At 42.3% G+C, this 21,439-nt stretch overlaps 1 protein-coding gene across 3 annotated transcripts; it reads left to right on the top strand.

Annotated features, from left to right (window-relative positions):
* The first annotated feature begins 204 nt into the window (after positions 1-204).
* Positions 205-21,395, top strand: stk17b (serine/threonine kinase 17b (apoptosis-inducing)). Of its 3 annotated transcripts, none has more exons than XM_021579277.2 (8): positions 205-513; positions 793-900; positions 14,640-14,852; positions 15,772-15,910; positions 17,784-17,910; positions 18,040-18,088; positions 18,245-18,424; positions 18,577-21,395. In XM_021579277.2, exons 2-8 carry the CDS (start codon positions 863-865, stop codon positions 18,824-18,826), a joined length of 996 nt encoding a protein of 331 aa, XP_021434952.1. In that variant the 5' UTR covers positions 205-513; positions 793-862; the 3' UTR covers positions 18,827-21,395. The 3 variants fall into 3 exon arrangements, with proteins under 3 accessions (XP_021434952.1, XP_021434951.1, XP_021434950.1); XM_021579276.2 differs by having other exon boundaries at positions 215-513; positions 760-900; XM_021579275.2 differs by having other exon boundaries at positions 215-900.
* Positions 21,396-21,439: the final 44 nt, after the last annotated feature.

Genomic DNA, 21,439 nt, shown 5'->3' with positions numbered 1-21,439 from the left:
ATCAGGGGTCACAGGTTCACGTCGACGAGCCGTCTCTTTGACAACCTTTCCAAAAAATGTGTTAATACCTAACAAATGATTTAAATGAACACCCAGTCAAGTTAGAAGTATAAATTAAGTTACTACTGATGCACGGGTTAAAATATTTATTGTATTATGAAAATTGAGATGAAGTTGAAAAGACTTAGACACGTCGCGCCTGCGCAGAACGAGGCGACAAAATGTCAAAACCGTCCGAACGAGATTGGTCGCAATCTAAATTTGAAGACGTGTTGCTCACATCAACGGGAGGAAGGATTTTATCCAGATGCTAGCTAGGCACTAAACTCGCTTATTAATGAACACAGTCAATAGGGAAAGTTTAAGTTGTTTGTCAATCAACCCGATAAGTGACAATTCGTGATGTATAGTTAGCTGTCTATTAAAGAAAAGTAAAAAGGAGCTAGTACGGTTGTTTAGATGGATAGCTAGCTAGCGAACGGTAGCCGTTGTTCTTCGTGACCTGTCTTTCAAGTAACTAACCTGCTGTTCTACTACTAACTAGTTATTATCCACAGCTAAAGCATCTCAAACTAGCTAGCTATTAGCTAGTAACTTAGTTAACGTTACTATGTAGCTATCCAGCTAATAGTTACAACATTGGCTAACTAAATAACTTTCAGCTAACTGGTTTAGCACTGGCTAAACACATTAGCTACTAGCTGGCTAGATAGTCTACGGCCTTGATTCGGCTTGACAGGTGCTAATTTATTGCCACAGTGAAGTCCGGCTAACAACAACGATGTCTCGCAGGCGGATTGACGGCCGCAATGGACCGACTGGGCTATTTGGAGAAATTCAAACCCATATCAATACGGAACCGATGGACAGTGTTTATGACATCACTGGCGAGTTGGGCAGGTGAGCCAATGTTACAATGTCCCCTTTTCAAACTTTCTCATTCCATCAACCCATTCTCTCAGTTCTTGTTATGACTCCAATGCATTCCATTGGCCTTTTGCATCCGAGAGAGCTAACGTTAGTGAGCTAATACTTACTCTCATCCTATCAAGGCTGGATACCATATTTAGCTATAACAACTATAAATCTAACTGTATTTGTTACATGCTTCGTAAACAACAGGTTTAGTATACTAACAGTGAACTGCTTATTTCCGGGCCCTTCCCAACAATGCATAGAGAGGGGGGGTGGTTGTGTGTGTGATAAAATAAGGAATAAATACACAAGGGGTAGCAGTACCAAGTCCATGTGCAGGGGTACGAGGTAATTGAGGTGTGTGTATGTATATACAGTGCCTTGCGAAAGTATTCGGCCCCCTTGAACTTTGCGACATTTCAGGCTTCAAACATAAAGATATAAAACTGTATTTTTTTCCTGACGAATCAACAACAAGTGGGACACAATCATGAAGTGGAACGACATTTATTGGATATTTCAAACTTTATTAACAAATCAAAAACTGGAAAATTGGGCGTGCAAAATTATTCAGCCCCTTTACTTTCAGTGCAGCAAACTCTCTTTAGCTTTAAACATCCCAAGGAGCACTGTGCAAGCGATAATATTGAAATGGAAGGAGTATCAGACCACTGCAAATCTACCAAGACCTGGCCGTCCCTCTAAACTTTCAGCTCATACAAGGAGAAGACTGATCAGAGATGCAGCCAAGAGGCCCATGATCACTCTGGATGAACTGCAGAGATCTACAGCTGAGGTGGGAGACTGTCCATAGGACAACAATCAGTCGTATATTGCACAAATCTGGCCTTTATGGAAGAGTGGCAAGAAAGCCATTTCTTAAAGATATCCATAAAAAGTGTCGTTTAAAGTTTGCCACAAGCCACCTGGGAGACACATCAAACATGTGGAAGAAGGTGCTCTGGTCAGATGAAACCAAAATTGAACTTTTTGGCAACAATGCAAAACGTTATGTTTGGCGTAAAAGCAACACAGCTGAACACACCATCCCCACTGTCAAACATGGTGGTGGCAGCATCATGGTTTGGGCCTGCTTTTCTTCAGCAGGGACAGGGAAGATGGTTAAAATTGATGGGAAGATGGATGGAGCCAAATACAGGACCATTCTGGAAGAAAACCTGATGGAGTCTGCAAAAGACCTGAGACTGGGACGGAGATTTGTCTTCCGACAAGACAATGATCCAAAACATAAAGCAAAATCTACAATGGAATGGTTCAAAAATAAACATATCCAGGTGTTAGAATGGCCAAGTCAAAGTCCAGACCTGAATCCAATCGAGAATCTGTGGAAAGAACTGAAAACTGCTGTTCACAAATGCTCTCCATCCAACCTCACTGAGCTCGAGCTGTTTTGCAAGGAGGAATTGAAATTTTTTCCCGTCTCTCGATGTGCAAAACTGAGAGAGACATACCCCAAGCGACTTACAGCTGTAATCGCAGCAAAAGGTGGCGCTACAAAGTATTAACTTAAAGGGGCTGAATAATTTTGCACGCCCAATTTTTCAGTTTTTGATTTGTTAAAAAAGTTTCAAATATCCAATAAATGTCGTTCCACTTCATGATTGTGTCCCACTTGTTGTTGATTCTTCACAAAAAAATACAGTTTTATATCTTTATGTTTGAAGCCTGAAATATGGCAAAAGGTCGCAAAGTTCAAGGGGGCCGAATACTTTCGCAAGGCACTGTATGTAGGTGTATATATGTATGTGTGTATATTTTGCTGCATCTCAGGGCTTGAGGCTACAGACACCCTGGTTCATATTCAGGCTGTATCACAACCGGCCGTGATTGGGAGTCCCATAGGGCAGCGAAAACCGGCCCAGCGTTGTCCGAGTTTGGCTGGTGTAGGTCGTCATTGTAAATAAGAATTTGTTCTTAACTCACTTGCCTAGTTAAATGTAAAAATATACTGTAAGTAGGTATAAAGTGACTAGGCAACAGGATAGATAATGAACAGTAACAGCAACAAATGTGATGAGTCAAAAGAGTTAGTCAAAAGAGTTAGTGCAAAAAGGGGCAATGCAGATAGTCTGGCTAACCATTGGTTAGCTATTTAGCAGTCTTATGGCTTGAGGGTAGAAGCTGTTCAGGGTCCTGTTGGTTCCAGACTTGGCGCATCGCTAATGCTTGCCGTGTGGTAGCAGATAGAACAGTCTTGGGTGGTCTTGGGTGGCCGGAGTCTTTTGACATTTTTTTGGGGCCTTCCTCTGACACCGCCTGGTATAGAGGACATGGATGGCAGGGAGCTCGGCCCCAGTGATGCCAAGAAGTTGCTGTACCAAGCAGTGATGCAGCCAGTCGAGATGCTCTCAATGGTGCAGCTGTGTACTTTTTTTTATGTGGAACCTTGATGCTTATCACACTGTAAATGCAATTGTAGTAGGCCTATCTACAAACAGATTTGTGGGTTAAGGATTTTCTCCCAATATAATTTCTGTTATCAAATTTCAGGAAAATCCGAACTTTACATTTTTTGTTCCATATTCAAACAGGATGACCTCAGTCCTTTTGTAAGTAGATAGCCTCATCTTTGTGACCTATCCTCACAAAGATATGTGACTATAAGTGCTGTATGTGTGCCTGTCCCAAACCTAACATGTGTTGCCTACCATAAAGGACCCATTACTAGGTACACCCTAGCCCAAGAATGTACTCTTAAGGAGTGAAGGCAGTCCGACCGTTACTCCTTATGTTCCAAAGACCTTAAGGTATTTTCAGAGGTAGACTGGCTCTGGAAGACAAAACAGCCAAACACAGACATGAATTGATTATTAGTTGCGATACAGTTCTAGAAGCATAAAGCCCTTTACTTTCATATCACATCAAAACACTTACTGTGCACTGTTTTAGCCGGCTTCATCACAGTTGCAGCCAACAGTATTTCAGTTACAACACATTTCTGGCAGCTTTCTTCTGTTACACACGGGTGTTTGAAGCAGGCTAGATAGGTAATTAGTACAGGTGGCCTCCTTTGTCTTCCAGTGAACACCTGCCAAATGCAGGTAGATTTTGTCATTTGTGGGTAAGAATGCCTTTTTCACCCAGCCACGTTGGCGGGTGGTCACACTGAGCATTTGGATATGCAAACATTCAATCCAAAGACCACATGAAGATGGTCGAATTGACAAGAAAGGCTACTAAAGTATGACTACTGTTGTGTTTCTTGGCCAGTTATATTGTTTTGTTCACAAGCTAGGTAGTTTGAGTTTGCTGCAACTGTCTGCTGCTAAGATGCTATCAGATTTTTTTTCTTCACAGACAAGACAGTGCCCAGTTACCGTGGTAACGGTCATCCCTTAAATGGGCAAGTGACATTTTTTAAGGGTACATTGTGCTTCATTGACCATGGATCACTCCAAAAACATTTTTATTCATGAACTTTGAGCTGTTCCTTATCAGTAAAACTGAAATACTTTAATTGTTCTCTTTGATTTATTTGTATGCTTCTACATTTCTATTTAGGAATACATCATGTACTCCTTGTAAACAAATATCAGCATAGAGATCTGAACTTCTCTACTCCTTCCATGACAGATTGACCAGGTGAATTCAGGTAAAAGCTATGATCCCTTATTGATGTCACTTGTTAAATCCACTTCAATCAGTGTAGAGATGAAGGGGAGGAGACATGTTAAAATAAGGATTTTCAACCCTTGAGACGATTAAAACATGGATTGTGTATGTGCGCCATTCAATGGGTGAATGGGAAAGACAAACTATTTCAGTGCCTTTAAACGGGGTATGGTAGTAGGTGCCAGGCACACCGGTCTGTGTCAAGAACTGCAACGCTGCTGGGTTTTTCATGCTCAACAGTTTCCTGTGTGTATCAAGAATGGTCCACCACCTAAAGGACAACTCTGGGCTGCGTTGGAGTCAACATGGGCCAGCATCCTTGTTGAACGCTTACGAGAACTTGCAGAGTCCATGCCCAACCAATTGAGGCTGTTTTTAGGGAAAAGGGGGGAGGGGGCTGCAAATTTATATTAGTAAGGTGTTCCTAATGTTTGATATACTCAATGCAATATAATAAAAAGGTTTTTGTGGCAGTGCAGGCACTTTGTTGAACAGTTGTAGAACTGTTTATTTGTTTTTACTTTTCCATCTAAATTAGTGTTGTCACGATACCAACATTTAATAATGATATGATACCAGGCGAAGTATCACTTTACTGAGTAGCCTAGCGCCCTGTTCGCCCACCCGCTTGTTCCCATTTTCTAAACGTTATGCTACACAAACTGATTCACTCTTCTATTCAATACAACAAATATTTAATTGAACCTCACTCTGTTCACTGTATAATAAATAGAATGCTGCATAGGAAAAATAGCATAATTAAATTGTTGCCAGCAGCAGAGTTGGTCACCAACCCCCTGGAAAACATGAACACAGCATAACCAGCATTGCTATAGGGTGAGTCAAATGGTCAGAGTGGGGTGTTCTCTCATTATGTGTCTGGAAGTAGCTAGCCAATATGGGGCAGTTAGCTTGGGTGCTTGACTGCAGTTGAGGTCAGAACGTTCGGATCAACCCGACTCATCGGCCAGAGCGTCCAGTGTGCTCTCTGAATGCGAAACATTCTGAATTTACAAATGGACAATCTGACAGCACAGTTGCAGTCACCAACGCTCTGAATAACATAATAGCCTAACCAGCTCTGCTAGGGCGAGTAATGTTCAGTGAGCTGTTGTCTCTCACTTAGATGTCTGGAAGTAGCTAGCAAGTTAGCTTGGATGCTTGACTGCTGCTGTTAGTACATTCGGATGAACCCTTAAAGAGATGGGTGGGGCTAAAGCTTAAGAGGGTGTGAACAATGTTGAATGGGTGTAGACAAAGAAGGGCTCTCCAATAGTAGTTTCAAAACATTCAAAGACCATTTTCTCAAACGTGAGTTTACAAGATTCACTATTAACGCATAATTACTTTCCACTTTGTTCCTCAACTGTAGTGTATGATGTACAATTTTGTAGCTCTGAGTCTACTTTTATCCCATGTAAAAAACGCAATATCAAAGTTTGCTATGTAAGACGGATTAAAAAATTCATTTTTTATAATAATAATTGAAGCCGGTCGTTCACATATAAGGTCCCACAGTTGACCGTGCATGTCAGAGTGAAAACCAAGCCATGAGGTCGAAGGAATTCACCGTAGAGCTCCAAGACAGGATTGTGTTGGCACAGATGTGGGGAAGGGTACCAAAAAATGTCTGCAGCATTGAAGGTCCCCAAGAACAGAATGGCCTCCATTCTTAAATGGAAGAAATTTCGGAACAACTAAGACTTTCTAGAGCTTGGCCGCCTGGCCAAACTGAGCAATCGGGGGAGAAGGGCCTTGGTCAGGGAGGTGACCAAGAACCCGATGGTCACTCTGACAGCGCTCCAGAGTTCCTATGTGGAGATGGGAGAACCTTCCAGTAGGACAACAAGCACTCCACCAATCAGGCCTTTATGATAGAGAGGCCAGACTGAAGCCACTCCTCAGTAAAAGGCACATGACCGCCCTCTTGGAGTTTGCCAAATGGCACTTAAAGGACTCTCTGACCATGAGAAACAATATTCTCTGGTCTGATGAAACCAAGATTGAACTCTTTGGCCTGAATGCCAAGCTTCACGTCTGGAGGAAACCTAGCACCATCCCTACGGTGAAGCATGTTGGTTGCAGCATCATGCTGTGGGGATGTTTTTCAGCAGCAGGGACTGGGAGACAAGTCCGGATCAAGAGGAAAGATGAACGGGGCAAAGTACAGAGAGAGATCCTTGATGAAATCCTTCTCCAGAGCGCTCAGGACCTCAGACTGGGGTGAAGGTTCACCTTCCAACAGGACAACGACCCTAAGCACACAGCCAAGACAACGCAGGAGTGGCTTCAAGGCAAGTTTCTGAATGTCCTTGAGTGGCCCAGCCAGAGCCCGGACTTGAACCTGATCGAAAATCTCTGAAAATAGCTGTGCTGTGATGCTCCACATCCAACCTGACAGCGCTTGAGAGCATATGCAGAGTAGAATGGGAGATACTCCCCAAATACAGGTGTGCCAAGCTTGTGGTGTCATACTCAAGAAGACTCTTGGCTATAATTGCTGCCAAAGGTGCTTCAACAAGATATTGAGTAAAGGGTCTGAATGCTTATGTGAACGTGATATTTCAGTTTTGATTTAATACATTTGCTAAAATGATAACTGTTTATGCTTTGTCATTATGGGGTTTTGTCAATTAATCAATTAGGCTAACGTAACACAGTGGAAAAAGTCAAGGGGTTTGAAAACTTTTCGAATCCATTGTACATGCATGTAAGGAGCCACATAAAGATTTATATTTTTTATACAGTTGAATATTTGAATCCTACCTCATGAGTAGCAGACCCTTTTCCTTTCTTCCTGTGCCAATCAAATTTGCTTAGACCTACTGTCAAGTCACCAGGTTGTTTGTTACTAGGCCAATTTTTTTAACCTTTATTTATCTAGGCAAGTCAGTTAAGAAATTCTTATTTTCAATGCACGTGAGAATCTCCAGATTCTGAACAAAAATACGTTAGGTGGCTTACTGAAAGATTCAATGGGATGGAGGACTTCAGTCGCTGTTCAAATCTTAATTTTCTTAGGTTTCCCTGAATGCTGTGGAATAACGGGAATGGAAGAATTCCTGGAAAAGGTAATACCACAACTACTGGGCCAGGAGAATTTTACACAGGCTCCCATAACAAACGAGCACATCCAACAGGTGACCCGAGAGGGGACACGATCAGTAAACCAAGGGGCATCATCGCCAAGTCCCTTAACTATAGGAACAAAGATAAAGTTCTGACTGGCCATCAAAGCCAAAAAGTCAGGAGTCAGACCTTTTGATGTATGGGGCCATCGGATCTATATCAACGCCGACATGAGCAGAGCCCTCTACATGAAAAAGCTATAAAGAAAAAGCTATGGGGAAAAATGAGTCCTGTTTTCTCTGGTGTACCCCACACAACTATGGGTCAAATGGCAGGGAAGAGACATCACACTGAAATCAGCTAAATAAATCGGGTTCCTGGATATAGAATGGTAGAAATAGCAATGAATGAACTGTATAGGTTAGGACAGCTTTTTAACAGATGATGTACGACAGATGCAATACTCGACTAAGCCTACTGAAATGAGGTGAAAGATGGACATTTACACCCCACCACATCAGATACAAAAGAAGGGTATGTGTTGTAAATCCCTTCACTTACAGGCCTAATTGAAAAGACAATCACAGCACCACTCGGGCAATCTGTCTAAATGAATAACACTTTAATGACAATTGGCTATGCAGCTTAATGACAACTCATTAATTGGTAGTCTATAGCCATAATCCATTTATTTAAGTAATGAACTGACGAGGGAATAGGACATGATTGCTATGATCTGGACAAAAAAAAAAAATGCTCCCCAGCTTATAGGCTACACTACATGGCCAAAAGTATGTGGATTCGGCTATTGCGGCCACACCCGTTGCTGACAGGTGTATAAAATCGAGCACACCGTCATGCAATCTCCATAGACGAACAAGTAGTAGAAGGGCCCATACTGAAGAGCTCAGTGACTTTCAACGTGACACCATAGGATGCCACCTTTCCAACAAGTCAGTTTGTACAATCTCTGCCCTGCTAGAGCTGCCATACAAGGAACTATTTCTGGGTACTTTGAATTGTTAAGAGGTGTAAAACAAGGTTGGCTATGTCACCATACCTATTATGGCCATTCAATTGTTTTCTTTAAAAATCAGATCTAATGATAACATCAAGGGGCAAAAAAATAAGGGTTTAGAGACAAGTATCAATGTACGCCGATGCTTAAAGTTTTCTCTTGAGTTAAACCTTGAAGGGCCTCATTGAGGACTTGGATAATTTCTCGAGTTTCTCTGGACTATAACCTGACTATGTTAAGTGTATATTGCAGATTGGCCTCTAAAAGATAAACTTTAAATTGTCATGTGGTCTCCCGATTTTAAATGGGCAGATGGTGAAGTCGATATGCTTGGTGTTCATATCCCTTGAAAAGTTCAGCGATCTTGCAACTTTGATTGAATATACTGAACAAAAATATAAACACAACATGCAACAATTTCAACAATTTTACTGAGGTTACAAGAAAAGCGGTCAATTGAATTAAATAAATTTGCCCCCAATCTATGGATTTCACATGACTGGGCATGGGCGCAGCCAGGCCCAGCCAATTAGAATACGTTTTTTTCTCACAAAAGGGTTTTATTACAGAGACAAGTACTATTCAGTTTCATCAGCTGTCTGGGTGGCTTGTCTCGGATGATCCCTCGGGTGAAGAAGCTGGATGTGGAGGTCCTGGGCTGGTGTGGTTACACGTGGTCTGCGGTTGTGAGGCCGGTTGGACGTACTGCCAAATTCTCTAAATCGACATTGGAGGCGCCTTTATGATAGATAAATTAACATTCAATTCTCTGGGAACAGCTCCGGTGGACATTCCTGCAGTCAGCATGCCAATTGCACGATCCCTCAACTTGAGACATTGGTGGCGTTGTGTGACAACTGCACACCTATGTTAACTCATCACGGCTTTGCCACAAAATAAATAAAATAATTAGTCTAAGGAAATGCCTATTCCAATTTTATCTGCCACCCATTGAAAAATCTAATGGCTCAATGATTAGTATAAATCCAAAAATGTATCCATGTCTTACAGTAAAAATATTTGACAGCAATACCGTATAAGGTTTTTGATGTCCCAATACCTTGGTATCGGGTCTGAACTGACATATGACACAATTCACACAATCCAATTTCCATTTAAGCTATTATATAAAACACTTAATACAAAGGAGTGCTCAATATATGGGACATTGAACAGTCAGCCTTGTGCACGAGGAAACAGAATCAATAGAACATTTTATGGTACTGTCCATCGGTGGCTCGCTTTTGAAGTCAAGTCTAGGAATGGTTGTTATATCAGGATTCAGATGGACCTGCAAACTGTATTGTTAGGGGTTCTGAAAAACCACAATGGGTCAATTGGAAATATCATTATACTCTTGGGTAAAGTATTTATTTTTAGGGTATATTTGTAGAAATAGTACAAATAGGTAGGTCCAGGACTCTTCTATGAGTCCTATAGTAAAATGTAGGAATATATTGCAAAAGAAAATAGAAAAATTGCATTATACTGGGAAAGATGGGTTAATCTGTGGACATCGGTGGGTTGGAGTTAAGATCAGAGTGACTGGTGGATTGGCTGCTGTGGGTTAAAATCCAGCATTTGGAGAAAGATGAATTTATGTATCATTATTTAATTACAGGTAACTTAGATGTGAGTGACATAATAGCTTTAAGTAGAAGTATTGTAGTCTGAAGTGAGCGTCAATGAATGGCCTAGGGTACATCCCATCCCTGGTGTCTCATCTTACTAGTGCAATGCAGGACGAAGGAAGCAAGGACGTGTGGAAACTAGACTTGAGCTCAGCCACAGAGAAAGAGGAAATAGACTAAAATGGTCTTCTTCCTGTTTGTGTGTGTGTGTACAGGGTGGCAATTTGAGTTTTCCCTAGATTGTGAAATTGTCAATTCAATGTTAATTTACAGTACAAACTAGGTTTGGGCAGTATGCAGATTTTCATATTGTTATACCGTCCTTCTCTCATCCCGGGATTTACGGTATTACCATTTTAGTACACAAGGGGGTGCCCAAAAAACACAAAGCCCATTGGGCATCTATTACCAGAATGCTAACAAAATGAATAGAGAATTTCCATAAAGGCTGCTAGCTAAATAGGCTAGTGAGCACAAACGAAAATAAACTAATTGCAATGACAGGCAGTTATACATATCAGTATTAGCTACCGGATATAATTTTTGGTTAGTTTGGACATATACAAGCAAATGTGAACGAGAGACATTGTGCGAATGAACAAAATTTTGACACATGCTTGTGTGAAGGAAGAATAGTACTGGCTCTGGAGCAGCATGTGTACCTGTTTTGGTCAGAGAGGAGCAGACAGGCCGAGAACAGAGAGGATAAAAACGCAAGGAAATCAAGCAGTGGCAGCTGTACAGAACTCATTTTCAAACACTGCAGAAAGCGAACACTATATGATTCCCTGTCACCTTATTAATTCAGCCACTTGCTTAGATAACTCAAGCAGTCATTTTTACTTGCTAATTAATGTAGAATTCTGTGTTTTTGACGCAGGAGAAAACAGATCTAAAATGCCTCTTGTAATTTCTGCTCGGTATCAACCTTCATTTTGTGCTTTAGTTGCACTTCACGTGGATGAGAATTCACAAACAGTCATTCTATCAGTAGACAGTGCTTTTCTCCATTTAAAATGAAAGATTAACTTAAAGAAACCTTATGTTTCTTAGGTGTGTCCAAACGTTGGACTGGTACTGTACCTGTTGCTGCTAATGACCAAAAAGAGCTTCTGGGTATCAGAACAGCTATTACTCACCTCAAACTGGATGAAGATTTTTTTTTTTATATAATGAGTCCGACGTGAAGGATATACTCTTTCTCCAAGACCAAGCCAAAATCCCTATCATTTGATTGAAGAAAAGACAGAGGTACACGTGGAGGCAATCGGAGTGCCTTGTGAGAATTTTTCAGCAAGTGGATAACCCGCCTCAACCATTTTGAGACTGTCCTACCTACCATTTTTGAGACTGTCCTACCAACGGGACATTAATTCATATATTATGTTTCACCGAGTCGTGGCTGAATGACGACATGGATAATATACAGTCGGCGGGACAGAAATTCTGCGTCTGGTAAGATGGGTGATGGGATGTGTCTATTTGTCAATAACAGCTGCTGCACGATATTTAATATTAAGGAAGTCTCTAGGTATTGCTCACCTGAAGTAGAGTACCTCATGATAAGCTGTAGACCACCCTATCTACCAGGATAGTTTTCATCTATATTTTTCGTAGCTGTGTATTTATCACTACATACCGATGCTGGTACTAAGATCTCACTCAATGAGCTGTTTAATGCCATAAGCAAACAAGAAAATGCTCATCCATAAGCGGCGCTCCTAGTGGTCGGGGACTTTAATGCAGTCAAACATATCTGTTTGACCAGAATGTCACGTGCAACCAGAGTGAAAAAAAACTCTAGACCACCTTTACTCCACACACAGAGACGCATACAAATCTCCCTCGCCCTCCATTTGGCAAATCTGACCATAAGTCTATCCTCCTGATTCCTACTTGCAAGCCAAAACTGAAGCAGGAAGTACCAGTGACTCGCTCAATACAGAAGATGTCAGATGCGGATGCTATGCTACAGGTCTGTTTTGCTAGCACAGACTGGAATATGTTCTGGAATTCATCCAATGGCATTGAGGCGTATACCACATCAGTCACTGGCTTCATCAATAAGTGCGTTGATGACAACGTCCCGAGCTACAGGCTAGAGCTATGCCCTCAGACGAACCATCAAACAGGCAAAGCGTCAATACAGGACTAAGATTGAATCCTACTAGAACTACTCTGACGCTCGTCGGATGCAGGGCTTAAAATCGATTACGGAATGCAAAGGGAACCCAGCCACTAGCTGCCCAGTGACACGAGCCTTCCAGATGGGCTAAATGTTTTTTATGCTGGTTTCGAGGCAAGCAACCCTGAAGCATGCATGAGAGCACCAGTTGTCCCAGACGACTGATCACGCTCGCCGTAGCCAATGTGAGTAAGATCTTCAAACAGGTCAACATTCACTAGGCTACGGGGCCAGACGATTACCAGGATGTGTACTTAAAGCATGCGCGGACCATCTGGCAAGTGACTTCACTGACATTTTCAACCTCTCCCTGACCGAGTCTGTAATACCTACATGTTTCAAGGAGACAACCATAGTCCCTGTGCCCAAGAAAGCGAACGTAACCTGCCTAAATGACTACAGCCCCGTAGCACTCATGTTGGTAGCCATGACTTGCTTTGAAAGCCTGGTCATGTCTCACCAATACCATCATCCCGGAAACCCTAGACCCACTCCAATTCACGTACTGCCCCAACAGATCCACAGATGATGCAATCTCTATTGCACTCCACACTGCCCTTTCCCACCTGGACAAAATAACACCTATATGAGATTGCTATTCATTGACTACAGCTCAGCGTTCAATACCATAGTGCCCACAAAGCTCATCCCTAAGCTAAGCTCCCTTGGACTAAACACTTCCTTCCACAACTGGATCCTGGACTTCGTGACGGGCCGCCCCCAGGTGGTAAGGGTAAGCAACAATACATTTACCGTGCTGATTCTCAATACGAGGGCCCCTCGGGTGCATGCTTAATCCCCTCCTGTACTCCCTGTTCACCCACGACTGCATTGCCAGGCACGACTCCAACACCATCATGTCGTTTGCTGGTGACACAACAGTAGTAGGCCTGATCACCGACAACGATGAGATAGCCTATAGCAGGCCTGGGCTTCTCCAGTCCTCGGGGGCCTGATTGACCCCAATCTTTTGACCCAGCTAACACACCTGCCTCCAATAATCAACTAATCATGATCTTCAGTGTGATGCCAATCAGGCCCAGAGGACTGGAATTTCCCAGGCCTGGTCTATTGGGAGGTCAGCAGCGACGACAACAACCTCTACATCAATGTGAGCAAGACAAAGTAGCTGAAAAATCTACCAGCCACTCAGATTTTTTTAAATATTTTTTTTCAGCAGGAATTATAGCAAAACACCAAAAAGGCAGATGAGCATGCTTTGTAATGTTTCTAAAACAATAAATGTATTACTAGTAATAAGGAATGTGGTATATTGTTTAATTTCATTTTTTGTGACCATAGTCTTTTAACCAAACTATGAGACCATTTTCACCTGCCCCTTTACGCACAGGAGATTAAGTAGTAATGCAACTCGAGTTATGTTTGTGCCTGTGAGATAGCTGGCTAGCATTGTAGCATTGTCTTTTCCTTAGCAGTTGAAACGCAAACATTGAAAAACAACCTAACTTGTGAACAAAACAATGTAAAGAGCCAAGAAACACAAGGGCAATGTCTCACTTCAGTAGACTTTCGTTTCAAGTAAATTAGACTATCTTTCACTTAGCTCTTCATGTGCGCACATCCCCCAGCTAGGCAGTGTTGCAACGAAAGGTGCGATGGTCTATATAGGATTCGACTATTTGAGCAATTCATTTAACAACTATGAAACAAATACTTTGAAAACAGCTATTACAGTAGTTATTTCACTGCAAATGCTAAGGTGGCAGGTGAAATTGATTTTGGCATTGGCGGGTAAGATGTCTATCTGCATGTGGCAGGTGTTCATTTCAGACCCTGATTACCACAACTTGTTATAGTAGGGTGTGGGTATGGAGTGGCCTCATTTGAACCCTTTTCACACTACTAAACCAAGCTATAGGCTTACTAGGCTGGCCGGGTTATGCATCCACCTAGTTGCTATAACGGTGCTTGACAAGACAATGTGAGAAAAAAATATCAAAGCCGCCACAGTACGGTTTGGTTGGCAGTGCACCGTGGTTGTTGACTATAAGTCACTCTGGATAAATAATATATGCAGACACATTTATCCAAAGCAAAATGTAATGTTTGTCTAAATGTAAATATTAACTGATGTCATATTGTAACAGTTGTCTCCTTCAGCGTAGACTAAAATGACCCAGATAGTGTGTGATGAATGACTCGGCCCTCCCTTCGTCCTCTGTGCCAGGGGGAAATTTGCGGTGGTGAAGCGGTGCGTGGAGAGGTCCACAGGGAAGGTGTTTGCCGCCAAGTTCCTTCGGAAGCGGCGGCGGGGCCGAGACTGCCGGGCCGAGGTGGTGCACGAGATGGGTGTGCTGGAGGCGGCCCGCAACAACCCTCGCGTGGTTAACCTGCACGCTGCCTATGAGACAGACCACGACATCATCCTGCTGCTGGAATAGTGAGTTATGGCCAACTTTTAGATTGCACTCAATGCTATCAGTTCAATCAGTAGCAATTTTAAAGGTTTGTTGTTCACACATCCACCCCATCAGCTTCCTCCATTACATCTGTCAAGTCCTTAACCCATCTTTCAAATCCGCTATTTATGTATGTTTCTATTTTTTTTTTAAATGTAAACCTATCTTTGTACTGTACAGAGGCTATTTAAGAAAGTTTCTCATATCTGAGACAGTATGTGTGATTATGCCTTGAACTTCATTGGAATCAGTACTAATTTACACTGAATCCAACAAAACAGAAAGTAGAATGAAGAATGCAGATGGGCTGCAATCCACATTCTGTGCTTAAAGGGACACTTATGGATTTTGCCAATGAGGCCCGTTATCTACTTCCCTGGAGTCCGATGAACTCGTTGATACTATTATTTCTCTGCGTGCAGTTTGAAGAAAGTTACTAATTAGCGCGATACCCATAGACTTCCAGTCATGCGCTAACGTTAGTTAGCATTGGCTCGCAAATCTACCTCTATATTTCTTAATACCGGAGACAGACATAAAAATGATATCTACAAGTTCATCTGACACTGGGGAAGTAGATAAAGGGAAACCCCACCCTTAGCACTCTTGTGTATTCTGAGAGTCAATAGACATGTTTCCACCCTCCCTGTTTGTTTCATTGAGTTTTGAGAAAAGCCTTTCTAATCCTGCCCTGAAAGCAAAGTGCCTTTTAGAACTGAAAGGGGAAGGCTATTCCATTGGAAATACCCAATTATCTGTTGCCTGACCTGAAATTATATGAAACAAGCTTATACACTCAGCTGAGTCTCAACCACCTAGGTTTTATGGATGCAATCATGCAACAAAGTTTTATGATAGTTTGTGTTAGACACTGTGACACTCTCTCTCTCTGTGTGACAGTGCGGCGGGGGGTGAGATCTTTGACCACTGTGACTGTGATGAGCTGCTCCCAGAGGGCCAAATCACACGGCTGATCAGACAGACGCTGGAGGGCGTCCACCTCCTCCACCAGACCAGCGTGGTGCACCTGGACCTCAAGGTCTATCCCTCCACACCTCTTAATATACAGTGCCTTGCGAAAGTATTCGGCCCCCTTGAACTTTGCGACCTTTTGCCACATTTCAGGCTTCAAACATAAAGATATAAAACTGTATTTTTTTGTGAAGAATCAACAACAAGTGGGACACAATCATGAAGTGGAACGACATTTATTGGATATTTGAAACTTTTTTAACAAATCAAAAACTGAAAAATTGGGCGTGCAAAATTATTCAGCCCCCTTAAGTTAATACTTTGTAGCGCCACCTTTTGCTGCGATTACAGCTGTAAGTCGCTTGGGGTATGTCTCTATCAGTTTTGCACATCGAGAGACTGACATTTTTTCCCATTCCTCCTTGCAAAACAGCTCGAGCTCAGTGAGGTTGGATGGAGAGCATTTGTGAACAGCAGTTTTCAGTTCTTTCCACAGATTCTCGATTGGATTCTGGTCTGGACTTTGACTTGGCCATTCTAACACCTGGATATGTTTATTTTTGAACCATTCCATTGTAGATTTTGCTTTATGTTTTGGATCATTGTCTTGTTGGAAGACAAATCTCCGTCCCAGTCTCAGGTCTTTTGCAGACTCCATCAGGTTTTCTTCCAGAATGGTCCTGTATTTGGCTCCATCCATCTTCCCATCAATTTTAACCATCTTCCCTGTCCCTGCTGAAGAAAAGCAGGCCCAAACCATGATGCTGCCACCACCATGTTTGACAGTGGGGATGGTGTGTTCAGGGTGACATTGTTGCCAAAAAGTTCAATTTTGGTTTCATCTGACCAGAGCACCTTCTTCCACATGTTTGGTGTGTCTCCCAGGTGGCTTGTGGCAAACTTTAAACAACACTTTTTATGGATATCTTTAAGAAATGTCTTTCTTCTTGCCACTCTTCCATAAAGGCCAGATTTGTGCAATAAACGACTGATTGTTGTCCTATGGACAGTCTCCCACCTCAGCTGTAGATCTCTGCAGTTCATCCAGAGTGATCATGGGCCTCTTGGCTGCATCTCTGATCAGTCTTCTCCTTGTATGAGCTGAAAGTTTAGAGGGACGGCCAGGTCTTGGTAGATTTGCAGTGGTCTGATACTCCTTCCATTTCAATATTATCGCTTGCACAGTGCTCCTTGGGATGTTTAAAGCTTTAAAGCTTTTTGTATCCAAATCCGGCTTTAAACTTCTTCACAACAGTATCTCGGACCTGCCTGGTGTGTTCCTTGTTCTTCATGATGCTCTCTGCGCTTTTAACGGACCTCTGAGACTATCACAGTGCAGGTGCATTTATACGGAGACTTGATTACACACAGGTGGATTGTATTTATCATCATTAGTCATTTAGGTCAACATTGGATCATTCAGAGATCCTCACTGAACTTCTGGAGAGAGTTTGCTGCACTGAAAGTAAAGGGGCTGAATAATTTTGCACGCCCAATTTTTCAGTTTTTGATTTGTTAAAAAAGTTTGAAATATCCAATAAATGTCGTTCCACTTCATGATTGTGTCCCACTTGTTGTTGATTCTTCACAAAAAAATACAGTTTTATATCTTTATGTTTGAAGCCTGAAATGTGGCAAAAGGTCGCAAAGTTCAAGGGGGCCGAATACTTTCGCAAGGCACTGTATATAAGCAGAAGTGCACTGTGCACATACAAACATATGTACATACACCTAAAATACACCTCTCAACCCTATTTGCTCTCTTATGCAAGTGGTGATGTAAAGATGAATATCTTTGCTGCGATCACAATCTCATGCATGAAGTATTGTGAATGACTGGACCTGCTGTATACAGCTGTATTATGACAGCTGTATTATGACTCTGCACAACTTTGTTACCCTTTTGGACTACTCACCCAATCCCTCCCTCTTTCTTTCAGCCCCAGAACATCCTTCTAACCAGCCTGGCACCGCTGGGGGACATAAAGATTGTGGACTTTGGCCTGGCACGCAAACTGGGCATGGTCGGAGAGCTTCGAGAGATCTTGGGCACGCCCGAGTACGTGGGTAAGGCAACGTCCATGTAACATGCCTCCAATGTTCCTTCAACCAGCTGCAATTAAGTCTGACATTCTACAATAACAATGTTGTGATGTAATCATATGGCCTCTCTCGTTCTCCCTTTTCTCACCTTAGCTCCAGAGATCCTGAACTATGAGCCTATTACAACGGCAACTGACTTGTGGTGAGTCATCAATATTAACACAATGACTGTGGATTTATGTCCGTGCCTGCCTAAGGCACTTGTGTGAAGTATGTATGTTTGCAGGTCAACACATGTGTGCACCCTCTGACGCATTTGTACTAACTGTATTCTGGGTGTGTGTTATGTGTTCTTCAGGAGTGTCGGAGTGATTGCCTACATGCTGGTGACGGGTGAGTCTCCATTTGCAGGGGATGACAAGCAGGAGACGTACCTGAACGTGTCCCAGGTCAACGTGGACTATAGCCAAGAGGCCTTCTCCAGGGTGTCGGAGCTCGCTGTCGACTTCATCCGCAAGCTGCTGGTCAAAACTCCAGAGTAAGTGGGACTATCACCAGCCAGTAAAGGTTCAGGGAATTCTAATGGTTAAATCACTGCTACTGACAGGAAGCATTGGAGCAAATGCTTTTGTGCTTTTCATTTCTAATAATTGGTTTTGACCTTGGTCCCTCTTCACCCTCTCCACACAGGGACCGGCCCAGTGCAGCCGACTGCATGACCCACCCCTGGCTGTGGCAGCAGCATCAATACCCAAGTACCGAGCCTGTCCTGCCACAAACCCCCCGTGAGAGGAGCAGCGGTACCAAGTGGGCTGCCCCAGCCGAGGACCCAGAGGACAAGGAGAACTTCACCTTGGACTCACCCCACACCCAGGCCAAGAGGTTTCGCTTTGAGGAGGAGACACCTGCCACCACCAATGGTGGAGACGGGGACTTCTGAGGGGGAAAGAGCGACTCAGGCGCACCCCTCCCACAAGCTCCTATTTTGCTTTTATTGGTTTTATGCAGCAAGGAACCTGCCGGCAAGTGTCACCTACCCAAGAGCGCTTCTGTTCTGTTCTACTGCTCGCCAGTATCCAAGAGCGCCCAGCCAAACCAAAGATAGCCAGCTTCCTTTGTGATCTAACGTCAATTTGTCACTGTTTCTGTGTAGTTCGTGTTTCTAAATAATGCATTGATTTAAGATTAGTATTCTATTTTATTGTGAGCTGATTTGGTCATTTCTAGTGTCTTTGTTTTGTCAGGTATATTTTGTCCCTGAATTTAAAGAATGAGGCCAGATATATCTCAAGGGAAATTTATGCAATACTGTTTTGCCACAAGTAACTTTTAAAGGAGACATTTAAATAGTCAACAAATTATTACTTGACCATTTTTGCCAGGCCAGTAAGTGGTCGTCAGTGTTCTTAGTATTTTGTGCTAAAATCATTCGACAGAACACTGAACTGTGCAGATATGGGCTAAATCAGACTTTGAGGAAGTGAAAGTAAAGTACGTCCTCACACTATGTCCTTGTTTGCCTGACCCAAGCTGTACATTACCTCCCTACTGTCAAACAAGCTTCAGGCCATGGCTTGCGCACATTATATTCTGTGACATTGTGACATTCCCTTATCTTGCTCTCCAGCACGCCACATCTCAAAGCACAGTATGATGTCATCTTAGACAGGTTGTCTATGCACAGTACCAAGCCCTGGCCTGCATAATTAGTAAGCCAGCAAGTCACACTGGTGTCTGTCTATAACATTTACAGTTTACTGTTAACCCCAACTCTTCCTCTGATTTACAATTCCACAGTAATAGAGATTTAAGAGGGTTCTGTAAAAAGGTGACTCATGGACAGTAAACACCACACCCCACCCATGCTTACTCGAATGTCTTTCTTCAAATGTTTTCAGTTCCTCTTGAGTCATTTGCTTAGGGGAACTGTGACTGAAGCATTTAACTATTTATCATCTGGGTATTTAATTTGCTTACTCAACTGGAAAAAGTTGTTTTGCATTACATGTTATTTTTGTGTAACTTGAACACAATGTATTTCCTGATATTTACTGAAGTAATTTAATCTGCATTCCTTTAATTGGTATTAAAAAGCTACTGTGGTTTTTTTTTATGGCTAGGAAGCCTTAAGTTTAATGGGAGTCGGGTAGATTTGGGAATCATAACAGATTGTCTGTGTATGAAGGTGAGTTTATTCAGTCTTACTCCTCTGTTCATTCCATTTCCTCATCTCAGGGCAAATTACCATTCACTTTGGTCGTAACTACCGTGTGCCTCTTTATATTTGCTCTTTAAATAAGTTTTATATTCTAATCTGATTCTCAATATATTTATGTAATGGGATGGTGTTTTGTTTATATTTAGATGTACATATGTGTGTGCTTTATTTAACTGGATTCAAATGGGTTTATGAAGATACGGGTTGTATGGGATAGTATTGATGGCACTGCTTAACAAAAAGCTGTTTTGGTAAGGTGACATGAAATTGAAATATGCTTTGGTGGTGAATGTGGGATTTCCATGAAAGGTTTGGAAAAGTGATTAGAGATGGATTTAAAAGAGAAAAGATGGTTATGAGGATAGGGTATGACATTGAGATGGTTACAGAGAATGAGAACACATTGATTACGGAAGTGATGTATGTAAAGGTTTCGACTGAGATATTTGTACAGTTTTACCAGCAGAGCACTTCCATGTAGAAAATGAAAGTGCTCTTTTGTTGTTGTTCCCCATCCATTTGTGAATTTATGAAAGAATAACCCACCCTGAAGAATTTTTGTGAACCCTAACTGCCAGCAGACCTCAGCTGAACATGTCACTTTGTTCAAGGAGGTGCAAAGACCACATATCCTTGTTTGTTGTGGTCCTCAAGGTTTCCCAGAGATGTCACTGCCCTGGCACACACAATAGCCTTTGTCTTCGAGAGGGCTGTCTCCAGTCACGGCCATGCTCTCATTGTATGCTGTCATCCTAAAGGAGAACTGGAACACCAATACGTCATTAATGAGTGGTTCAGTAGTCAGTACTGTCCTCCGTTTAAAGACAGACACTTAAATGAAAAGCAGACGTCCGAGGCACTGCTGACACCAATCGGCACAAAGTGGACTTGTACAACTTGATTATATTTGTAAGATCTCCACTGCTGATTTCATTTTGTATGGCTGTCTGAATTTACTTTTACATACAGATACTAGTCAAGTGACCTGTGTGTTCTCTGGGGGCAAAGGTGACCAGTTTGCACTTCACATTCCTGTGGTGAGATCTTCTCCCACTTTACCAGGGTAATACTGAAGGAAACATCTGAGTCAAACTCATACCAGTTAGAAGCACAAGCAATAACCTTCAGACCGATGTTTATTTCACATTTGATAGATTTGTGGGTATATTACATTTGTTTTTAGAATGGATAATTTCAAATCCCCATTTGTATCTTCTGATCAACATCAATCTAATATTTAGGTGTCATCAGCAAACAAGAATGCTCATTAAAGATGATAGAAAACCTACATGGTGGATGGAGTCTGTCTACTTTTTTTCCTACATTTTGTCTTAT

The sequence above is a fragment of the Oncorhynchus mykiss genome, chromosome 22 (genome assembly GCF_013265735.2).
Source record: "Oncorhynchus mykiss isolate Arlee chromosome 22, USDA_OmykA_1.1, whole genome shotgun sequence".
In the NCBI taxonomy this organism is placed as follows: domain Eukaryota; kingdom Metazoa; phylum Chordata; class Actinopteri; order Salmoniformes; family Salmonidae; genus Oncorhynchus; species Oncorhynchus mykiss.
This window is presented reverse-complemented; position numbering and strand designations above follow the sequence as displayed.

Excerpts from the sequence above, each read along its gene's own strand:
- stk17b (XM_021579276.2), top strand. The coding sequence starts at position 782 with ATGTCTCGCAGGCGGATTGACGGCCGCAATGGACCGACTGGGCTATTT. Across the intron at positions 14,853-15,771 it reads ATCATCCTGCTGCTGGAATA|TGCGGCGGGGGGTGAGATCT; the intron begins GTGAGTTATGGC and ends TCTGTGTGACAG. Across the intron at positions 18,425-18,576 it reads CTGCTGGTCAAAACTCCAGA|GGACCGGCCCAGTGCAGCCG; the intron begins GTAAGTGGGACT and ends CTCTCCACACAG.